Source organism: Ptychodera flava, chromosome 2 (assembly GCF_041260155.1).
Source record: "Ptychodera flava strain L36383 chromosome 2, AS_Pfla_20210202, whole genome shotgun sequence".
Lineage (NCBI taxonomy): Eukaryota > Metazoa > Hemichordata > Enteropneusta > Ptychoderidae > Ptychodera > Ptychodera flava.
Genome location: NC_091929.1, coordinates 20,194,672 through 20,206,105, shown reverse-complemented (window position 1 = coordinate 20,206,105; position 11,434 = coordinate 20,194,672). Strand labels below are relative to the sequence as shown.

At 37.3% G+C, this 11,434-nt stretch overlaps 1 protein-coding gene across 1 annotated transcript; it reads right to left on the bottom strand.

The window, feature by feature from the left end:
* Positions 1-1,101: 1,101 nt before the first annotated feature.
* LOC139147414 (sialate:O-sulfotransferase 1-like) lies at positions 1,102-11,197 on the bottom strand. The gene is made up of 4 exons (XM_070718514.1): positions 11,011-11,197; positions 10,313-10,492; positions 3,305-3,511; positions 1,102-3,147 (listed from the first exon to the last, which is right to left on the bottom strand). Exons 1-4 carry the CDS (start codon positions 11,177-11,179, stop codon positions 2,723-2,725), a joined length of 981 nt encoding a protein of 326 aa, XP_070574615.1. The 5' UTR covers positions 11,180-11,197; the 3' UTR covers positions 1,102-2,722.
* Positions 11,198-11,434: the final 237 nt, after the last annotated feature.

The window sequence follows — 11,434 nt, the reverse complement described above, 5'->3', positions numbered from 1 at the left end:
CAAATAGTCTCTTGTTGTCAGCTTCCTGGATAGGGTCCGGTGATAAGCCGATTTCAGAGCGTCGCAGTGGTGGACGTATTCGAACCTTTTCGACAGAAAAAGTTGGCGATCGATCTCGAGTTTGACATTCGCCACTTATTCTCCAACTGACGTACATTCTTCCTCAACAGCAACAGTCCTTCACAAAACCATGGTGCCCGTACTTCATCAATGATCAGCTTTTCAGTCATAGGCGCGACAACGTCGAGTGCTTCGGAGACAGCATTGTAAAAGAAGCGGGACAAACGCTCGGCATCATTATGACACGGATATCTGGCAAAAACAAGGGTAAGTATGTTTCTCAAGTCAGCGTTGATTGCGCTGAAGTCACGCCGTGATATCTTGATCGTGTTATTGGGTGGCCGCTGAACGTTTAGTCCAAAACGCATGTCTTACTTTCACATTACTGTACAATGAACACTGTACACGCCAGTTACAAGCTTTTTCTTTGCCAGCTTTAAATTTCAAATATTTTTGTCTCCCGTACTCGGTTTGACGCTCACTTTGTCATTTTCAGCTCACGTTCTCACACACGTGAGCTAATGTCCCAGCGATATGTGTGCTTGTGTCTCTGTGTCTGTCTGTGTGTCTGTCTGTCCGTCTGTCTGTGGGCTCGATATCTCAAAAACGGCTTATCAGATCAGAATCAAATCGGGTACATAGATTCAGTTTACAAATAGCAAAAACTAATTAGTTTCTGGTGGGTATGCCTTGCTTACTTTTTGCTCCTTTGCATACTTAATGATTTAAGAAAAAAACTGATATACATTGAGAACAACTGCACATATTTTGATGAGAATTGCTAAAAATGTTGATCATACCAAGATATGTAAGCCATGAAAGACATTTGTTAATTTGCATATTTAATAAACTTTCCTAACTAGGGATATATATCTGAATTCACTCGATCAAAATTGACGAAACTTGGCATGTATGTTGAAGATACAACTTTATAACAGTATTAAAATCACTAAGCATTTTTACATCAGCCAGTGAATGCTTTATTTCCGCAGATGCTTCACAGTATATACAATAAGAAAAATGAAAAGAAAAGGTGTCATACTGAAGTTGTACAAAGTCAAAAAAGAAAGAACATTGCAGTACTGTACAATCTGGTGGGGACCATGAAATTAGTCTTATGGGACTAGTCGAGTTCGTGGTCCCTGAGTATACTAATAATTATTCAGTACAAGCTTAAGAGAGATGAAAGATAGCAACAAACACAGCTTTAATGCAGTGTTTCAATGGGGACTTGGAAACTTGTCTACTTGACAATTGTTTGACATAGCCACCAAATTTGATAAAATCTGCCGCAGACACTGTTCTGACTGATAACTGATTGTGTTGTGAAGCATTTAGTAATATGAAGTTAATAAAGGGTTCATTTGCATATTTCAGGAACTTTGTAACTAGTGATATAACTCTGAATTATGGCACCAAAGTTTATGAAATCTGCTTCAGATATTGACCTGATAAATATCTAATTGTCACATGAAGCACCGAGCAGTGTAAAGATAATTAAGGGTTTATTTGCATATTTAATGATTTGTAATTAGTGATATCTCAAGGTAATAAACAGCTCATTTGCATGTTAAATGAAGTTTTGTAAGTTGTGATTTAACTCCGAGAGTTCTGTACGAAAGTTGATGAAACTTGCTACATATAATGATCTGACAGATATCTGATTTTTCTATAGAGCGTACTACTATGTAATGAACCTGTTGTAAACCACGTGAGCACATTCAGTTCACATCTGATTTCAAAAATATCGAAGTAGCTGACGATAAAACAACTTGAGAGCAACACATATAATATGGAAACGGACAATAACAATGATAACACTAATTCTCAATGGAAAATCCTGATGGATTCAAATGATAACACAACAGACAGCGTGAAATCCTAGTCACAACATGTATTACGTGATAGAATGTGGTTTTCAGGTGAACTGAAGGCTACTCGATCTTGAAACACCATCAGAGAAGTTTTATTTACTAAGTTTGTCGATGCTCGAAAGAATAGATGGTTGACAGAGTGCAGGTCAAAAGTCACAAGTCATGCCGATATGAAAGTTAAAGAAATATATCTATGGTAACATTAATAATATGACACAAAACATGTTACCTTAATTTACTGTTATAAGCTTTAATTAACTCGTTCCAGTACACCATATAGCCCGACAGAATTAGTGACCAAATAAGATGTCAAAGTGTTGTGTTGTAATTCGCTTATCGTTTTAGTCAATATTATGTGGATATGAGAGAGAGAGAGAGAGAGAGAGAGAGAGAGAGAGAGAGAGAGAGAGAGAGAGAGAGAGAGAGACTCTAGTGGAGGGGGAGTGGAGACTAAGTAGGGCAAAAGAGACAGACATGTAAGCGAAAGACGGTGACAATGAGTGACTGATCGAAAGAGAGAATGGTCACAAATTGAGGTAGATCTAGAGGAAGAGAGAGTCAAACAGTCACAGTGAAAGGAGTGGAACCAAAAAGAGACTGACCAGTACATACTGTCAGAGAAACCTATAGACGCCGTCGCAGTATAATGCTGAATACTTATTTTGAGGAAACTGCATGCATATTTTGTGCTATTGGCACATAAGTCTCCAGCAACTGTCGAAATATTGTCCAGTTGTACTGTTATGCAAACATCATGAATACGCAAGGTTGTCAACTGTGGGCTCAATTTAAGACAGCGTGGAGTTGTCCGCTGTGCAATTGGAAATAGATGACACTGCCTTTGAAAACAAATCACAGCTAGATACAGGATGTCCCTGTAAGCACGGTAGTGGGTCATGACCTTTCTCCACAAGTACCATTAACACCCTTTTCATGGCACCCAATGCTTCACATTTCATTTGGTCTGTGAATGCTTCATACGGAGCTTCGACATCACCAGTTTTTCGGTGAAAATTACCTTCCGTATTGTGCTTCACACATATTTCCCGCTCTTTGCTGATGGTCATGTTCAGGAACTTGACTATGCGCCGTACTTCTTCCAGGGTATGCTCTTTTAAGTTTTCGTAGTGAACAACCAAGGATGGCACTTGCAACTCAACGAAATCGTTAACAATGGTTTCTAAACGCTCGAACCAAACTTGGCGATTCCAGCCTGAAACATATAGAAAAGTAATATGTAATGCCTATGAGACGGCTGGGAGTCAAAAGATGCCACTGATTCCAAAATACAAAATGAATTGAGTAACAAAAGATTCCAGTTGACAGACTCACACATTTGAATATTATTCCCGGAAAGATGAATCAATTACCTTTGTCGAATCGTAGGGATGTATCCCATGATGCAGCTTTAGTATGGCTAGAGGTAAGTTTCCGGTTTCTTTCCGCGATTGTTGAGTCGATTGGATTGCGAATTATCAAAATTGCTGCTTTGCAAATTGAAGACAAACGCGTCACACTGTGCGCTTTTACCGTTAATGTGGTGCCTGCCATGTAGTCCTCCAACTCACCGAGAAACCCTTAACAATAAAAAGAAAAGCAATACTATAATATAGTATTTTAATATTATCAACATTTCTTAAATATCTGAAGCGCGTATTCTGCAATGAGGTATTCAAAAGCGCTGTAGACGACAGTTAAACGTTCAACGGTTATAGGAAGTACAATAAAATCAGAGCCATCTACAAAAATTTAAAAAGTACGAAGACTAAAACAAGAAGTCATTACAATCGATAATATTCCTCAAAATATGTGTTTAGCTTTCGCTTGAATTGCTCAAAATTATGTAAAAATAAAGAATTAAAACAACCACATAACTTGGTCATCCATTGATGCGTGCAGTTCACACACGCTTTGTCAGATCTAGACAGGTGTAGGTTTTTAGCTCACGTGTGTAAACACGTGGGCTATTGTCATAGCGATGTCTGTCTGTCTGTCCGTGTGTGTGTGTGTGTGTGTGTGTTAGTGTGTGTGTGTGTGTGTGTGTCTGTCTGTCTGTTTACACGATAACTCAAAAACGCCTGAACAGATTCAAGTCAGATTTGGTACACAGGTACCATATGCTACTTGCAAGAACTGATTAGATTTTGGTTAGTGTGGCTTGCATATTAATGAAGTTATGCAATATCGTTTTTTTCCGTACAATGGTTTCCCTATGGAGACGGTAATGACAGTGTAGACATATATCAAGAAATACTGCACAGAATTTCATGAAACTTTTCACAGATGACAATCTCAGAACATTATGATGATACTGTGAGTGTCATGTCAATCGCCTTCTCATTTGCATATTTAATGAACTTTTGTTATTAGTGAGATAACTCTGAAATTCCTGCACCAAACTTAATGATAATTGCAACAAATATTGATCTGATATAAATCTAATTATACTTTGAAGCATTGGACAGTGTCAAGTTAATAAATAGGTCATTTGCATATTTTATGAAGTTTTGTAATTAGTCATATAACTTCGATATAACTTCACAAAATGTAATGAAATCTGCTGCAGATACTGATCCGACTGATATCTAACTGTAGTGTAAAGCATTCAGTAGTGTGAAATTAATTAAGGGTTCATTTGCATATTTAATGAACTTTGTAATTAGGTATATAACTCTGAAATTACGGCACCCAAGTCTTTGAAATTGGGTACAGATATTGTTTTGATAAATATCGAATTGTACTGAGAAGCATTTGGCAGTGTCAAGTTAACAAATAGGTCATTTGCATATTTTATGAAGTTTTGTAATTAGTGATATAACTCAAAATAACTGCACCAAATGTTATAAAATCTGCTGCAGATACTGATCCGATAGATATCTAATTGTGGTGTAGAGCATTTACTTGTGTGAAGTTAATTAAGGGTTTATTTGCATATTTAATGAACTTTGTAATTAGTGATATTACTCCAAAATTACAGCGTTAAATTTGATGAAACTTGCTACAGATGTTGATCTGATAAATATCCAATTGCACTGAGAAGCATTGAACAGTGTCAAGTTAATAATTAGCTCATTTGCATATTTCATGAAGTTTTATAAGTAGTCATATAACTCCGAAATAACTGCATCAAATGTGATGAAAACTGCTGCATATACTGATCTGACAGATATCTAACTGTGTTGTAAAGCATTAAGTAGTGTAAAGTTAATTAAGGGTTCATTTGCATATTTAATGAACTTTGTAATTAGGTATATAACTCTGAAATTACGGCACCCAAGTCTTTGAAATTGGGTACAGATATTGTTTTGATAAATATCGAATTGTACTGAGAAGCATTTGGCAGTGTCAAGTTAACAAATAGGTCATTTGCATATTTTATGAAGTTTTGTAATTAGTGATATAACTCCAAAATAACTGCACCAAATATTATGAAATCTGCTGCAGATACTGATCCGACAGATATCTAATTGTGGTGTAGAGCATTTACTTGTGTGAAGTTAATTAAGGGTTTATTTGCATATTTAATGAACTTTGTAATTAGTGATATTACTCCAAAATTACAGCGTTAAATTTGATGAAACTTGCTACAGATGTTGATCTGATAAATATCCAATTGTACTGAGAAGCATTGAACATTGTCAAGTTAATAATTAGCTCATTTGCATATTTCATGAAGTTTTATAAGTAGTCATATAACTCCGAAATAACTGCATCAAATGTGATGAAAATTGCTGCATATACTGATCTGACAGATATCTAACTGTGTTGTAAAGCATTTAGTAGTGTAAAGTTAATTAAGGGTTCATTTGCATATTAATAAACTTTGTAATTAGGTATATAACTCTGAAATTACGGCACCAAATTTTGTGAAACGTGCTACAGATATTGATTTGATAAATATTTAATTGTGCTATGAATCATTGAACAGTTTCAAGTTAATATAGGGATTATTTGCATATTTAATGAACTTTGTAATTAGTGACATTACTCTAAAATTACTGCATTAAATTAAATAAAACGTGCTACAAATGTTGATCTGATGGATATCTAATTGTCCCATGAAGCATTGAGCAGTGTCAAGTTAATTAATAACTCATTTGCATATTAAATAAAGTTTTGTAATTAGTAATTAAAATCTGAGAGTACTGTGCGATGTTGAAAAAACCTGCTTCATTTAGTGATAACATATATCTTATTGTTCTGTGAAGCGTACTACTATTAATGAACCTGTTGTAAAACACGTGAGCATATTCAGTTCATATCTGGTTTATTATGTCAAAAATCTTGACAAAAATGGCAATCTTTGTATAAAGCATTTTGCATAATCACCACGATACTTTCGGAAAACCTATTGTGTTCAATAAAGAGTCTTGCATAATTAAAACAAGCGCACGGGAAATGCAAATTCTGTATTTGGGGAGTAGGCTGTATTTTGATTACGTTCCAAAAAATTGCAATATCTCCCTATACTCGTTTTTATGTATCGCAAATATCGCGCTGTATTTCTCAAGTTGAAATGCACCAGGCCAGACCGGCACCGACGCTGCACCAGCATTCTTTTGGCGTACATGTGGTTCAGTGTACGTGTAAAAAATCGTAACAATAAATCATTTTGGATGTACTTTTTCGATTCGATTCATTCTGTTGGTTGCGTCATTGTCGAGTTGGCGTTGAACAAAGATTGGTTTTAGACGGGGTAGCGTATGCGTGATTTCATAGCGACGTAATTATCTATTGCAGGTATGCTGTTACAAAATGAGGCTTTAGTGGAATTTTTCGCACTTCCACATTTTTCGTTTGGAAAGTGGGGGGTGTTGTTGAGGCCCAGCGCAAGTAGTTTACCGGGCGCAGGGCGCCTAAGGGATGCATTGTGCCATTATCATAGTTGCCATAGCAACTGTATTTCCCATCAATCTCGAGCTTAAAACCTTTAGTCTAAAATGGCAATTTGTGCATCTATTTATTGACTTAAACACTTCTTAATTTGTGGGCTGTCGTCTGCAAGTTGAATCCCGGCATTCTTTGCGTGTGTTCTCATTTATACATGTATGCACGACAGTTTTCTCTCTTTTTGTATTCACAGTACACAAATGCAGCCTCGAACACCTTGCCTATGGAATCCAGGGTTAGGTTAAGACCCACTTTGTATTGTACATCCATGCCAATATCGCTCTATTCTGTCGACGTAAAATATCAGCCGTGATATTTCACGGAAAACGTCAAGATATGCATGATAAACGTCATCAGTTTTGGAGCATTCATTTTCAAGTTGACAGTAAACAAAGTAAATAAACAACTTGCCTGCCGCTCTCCACCTAGATGCACTGTTGCCGAAAGATAAGTTTAAAGGGCCTCGGGTAGCTGAACACGGGAATAATAGGTTGAACCTTGTAATGTTATTCCGTGATTGTTCCATTTAAGTTCTAGTAATTTTTTGGACAAGCTCTTGCAATTATTCTACCATTCGCGCGCCACAGACGTCTACTGCCGAACAGGTAATGAGCGTTTGGCGTAAAAGTGATGCGCAACTCAGTGCAACACAGACAAATAGAATGACAAACTAGCAACGGGTATTGTTCAAAGTGTGAAGCGGTTAGGTAAACCCTCCATGTACGCCTTGCCTAAGGTAGCTCTCGACTCTCTTTTCCGGAGAGTGCCGACCATGTACTCATCGGTAGTTTCCGGATTTTCGCTAATTTTTAAGTGAAATATGTTCGGCAAAGTTCGTGTTGCTGTTATTGTGTGGTGCTGAGCGGAATTGGCGTGCTGGCGAAAACGGGAAAGATTTGACCTTAGGGGAGATTAGTTTTATCATTATAAAAATTCCTTCATAATGAATGTGTTTGAAGCAAACTTGAAAGTTTTTTATCGATACTGTCAGATTTTACTCAATGGTTAGCGGTCAGTCATATCGTCTTTTACAAGTTCGTCATGGGAAGAAGTGTTTATGAAACTGCTGGCGTGTTATGTTTTGATTGGCGTGAAGCAGTGTTTCTACCCTGAGAGCACATAAAGTAAGTTTGGTTGCTACGCGACAGGCAGCACGATGACTTCTTGTCCTACTTTTCGCATAATCTCGTGTAATTATCAACCACGAACAAAGTCTCCAAAAAGCTACACCTGTGAAACTCATTTTAATAGGAAAAGGCCATAGTTTATCGATACGACCGTAAAACAAAAGGCGTGCCGCGTTGCTAGTCTGTCTTTCTATTTATCTGTGGTGCAAATGGCCTCCGCTCTTCCCTGTGTATGATAATCGAGCACCATTGCAATTGGGATAGATTTAAAACAGAGGAAGTTTTTGATCTGTAACGGATTTGAAAAATATATGCCGCCATAAATAATTCTTCCCGTGCGACTGCTTTGAGTTCCTGTATCCTTTCTGATAATGTTAATTGAGATATGGAGGATAAGTCGCGCGATGATAAGAAAGAGAAATGCCCGGCCACGGTTATTTTACGCTACTCAAAACACTGAAGGAAGCTTCTGTTTACACAAATATTTCTATACTCATGCGCCAGGCGAAATACAAGTAAAGCCTTAAAATTTAAGGTTTTTCCTATCATTTGTAAAATAATAGAGTGAATACATAATAAGTCGGTTATTTACGCAATAATGTATCCCCTCCCGGCCGATAAATGACGAAAGAAAACTTTGCACGACATAAGGACGAGGCGTAGCCGGGTACACCATGCGGTGCAAAGTATGTTTGAGTCCATTATGGGACTGAAGGGGGAACATTATTGCTATTATTTTACAGTTTTCGCAATGTAAGTGAATTTTAAAAGTAGAAATTGCGAGAATATAGCGAGAAACCGACACTTTCTGTCTGTTTGCGAAAATACTGCAAGATTTCATTTTTTCTGGTAGTCTGCGAGAATCAGATATTCTTGCATTCTATCTGTGAACAACAGAATTCTCGCCATCTAACCGACAGAATCAGTAATTCTCGCAACTATCTACGAGAAACAGAATACTCGTATATCAATCTTTGAGAATTTTGTTTTTCTCGCAATCAATCTGCGAGAAATAGAACTCAACCTGATTTGAAGAATTTTTTGACCAAATGTCAGGGTTAATGCAATAAGTGTAACATTACAGAGATCTTCTCAATTTGAGAATATCTTCACTTCACTACCTTGAGATTATTTATCAGAATTGAATTAGTAGTATTGACAAAACTATATCATAATTAAGCAATAAAGTGATTCATTGCTATTATATCATAACAGTATATTGAAATTCTGGCGTTGAACATCACAAACGGAGTTTTGCTCAAGCTGAGAGCTGGCGTGTGTGCCAGCCTTGGTATATCGCCCAATATAGCACGGTTCTTTTCGCGTCTCGACCAATCAGATCGCTGTATTTGCACCATCAATATACTGGTATGATATAATACCCAGTATCGCCATGCTGAGTTTCTTTGCGTCGAATTAGCATTCGTGTATTTTATACCACGTCGGCAGACACGAGACGAATGATACGACACAGGAACAGGTGATTTCATCAAGGGGGTAATAGCCCTATCGCGGAATTATCACGTTAATGTGTTCGACATCTAGCCTGCATCTATCGATGTTAAGGAGGGAGAAGATATATAGAGTGATGCACTTAATGAGTATTAAGTTTGAATTAGTGATATTGCCAATAACACTTTCATTGGCTACCGATGGCCTCCTCGCGCTTTAGGCTTAATCTTTAATAATCACTTTCTTGCTGATTTCTGCACTTTCTTGCTCACCTTCTTTCTCATCCCTCCGGGCCCACTGTGCCATTTGTGAGCTTATTAACATAATTAGGAGATATAATCAATGCAAATAGCTAGGTAGTATGAGTGTGAAAGAAGAAAAGAGTGAAAATTGACATCCCGTGTCAAGAGAATGAGTAAAATTCTGAATGATTATTCAAGTTATGAGAATAGGCGTCTTGCAAAGGCTGCGTCCTTTAACTCCTCATAGTGTCCTTAATTTAGTTTACAATGCCACTTTTCTTTCTGTATTCGATTATTGCTGTACTGTATGGGGAAACACCGCAAAGAGTAATTTACAAAGAATTTACAGGCTACAAAAGAGATGGCGCTATTGTTGCTCGTAAATTACGTATGTTTTTAGCAGGATTACTGTATCAGGTGGTGCTTGCAAAACAAACGAGAGCTTTACATGTTGTGATTCCGTAAGAGATCGAAAATGCAACTGGCTCCCTAGTATAGATGTGGGCCTCTTAGTGCATCAAAATAGTGAGGCGCAATTGCATGGAGACTATATATAATAGCAATGAGGGTAGAATGCGAAGTGAAACATTTAAAATAGAACGGAAGAGAAAAATACAGAGAAGTGATTTGTAGGCGAAATGATAATGGCATGATTCAAGTCACTTACCACCTTCGTAAAGTTTCCTATCGGAGAATTTGGAGCCGGTGTAAAACCCAGTGGCTTGTTCTATGAGATGTCGGATCCATGTATTGCCTGAACCTGGTAGACTTGCTAGCATTATTAACGGGAATGTATTAGGAGCGGCGAACCGAACGGAACAGTTAGTCGTACTCGAGTTTTGGTTTGCTGAGAGAAGACAAGGCAACATTTGAAGCAGGTTAGCGAACAAAATGCAGCTGTATTCTTTCCCAATTTCAGTTTGTCGTAACAAAACGTCATATGCAAAATGCAAAAATGAAGTTCTATAAATTATGTTTTCACGTTCCGATCGTGGCCCCTCATCTGAAGAACGTTGAATTCTGAATGCCAGATCGACCTAAACACAAATTAAGGCCTTCATACAAAAAAGAACTTCAAATGAAGCTGAGAAGATTTTAGTAGAATATATAGAAGGGGGCTAGAAAAAAACACATTATGATTAATATACGAGCAAAAAGATATTACAGTTAGCGAAAACTTAAGTGGCCAACGGTATAAAAGGTTTCCGTGAGACCAACGTTTGTGTAATGAGTTTCAGTAGACATATCGGTATACTTCATTCTTTTGATAAAATTGCAAGATAAATCAGCAAATCATGACTGATTTCACTTGTCGCACAGGAATATGTTGCTATAGCATATCAATTAGCCTAGAAGGGATATTACCTTGGCGATTTTTGTAAATCTTTTCTCGAAAAGATTTAACCGTGACGGAGTCTAGACTGTTTGCCGTCTGTTCATTTTCCTTCCTCAAATTTACGTTGAACTTGGACCATCCGACAAACACAAGAAGTAGGGCTACACCAAGTGGCACAATCACTTTTCTTCTGACCATTTCAACGAGGTTTATTTAACGAATATGGAAGTTTCGTGTCGTGACGTGCCGAACGCATGCCCAGAACTTGTCAGGATAAAAGCTTAGCGGCGCATGCGTATGTGGTATTTTCTTCAACTGGTTCTAATGATGATAAAACATCTCGCTGATTGTTCATATGTTAAGCTGCATTAAATTTGTTGCACTGTGGATCATATTTTAGTACAAGACTGGTTTTGCAATTTTATTTTATTTACGTATGCTTAGCTTTGATGA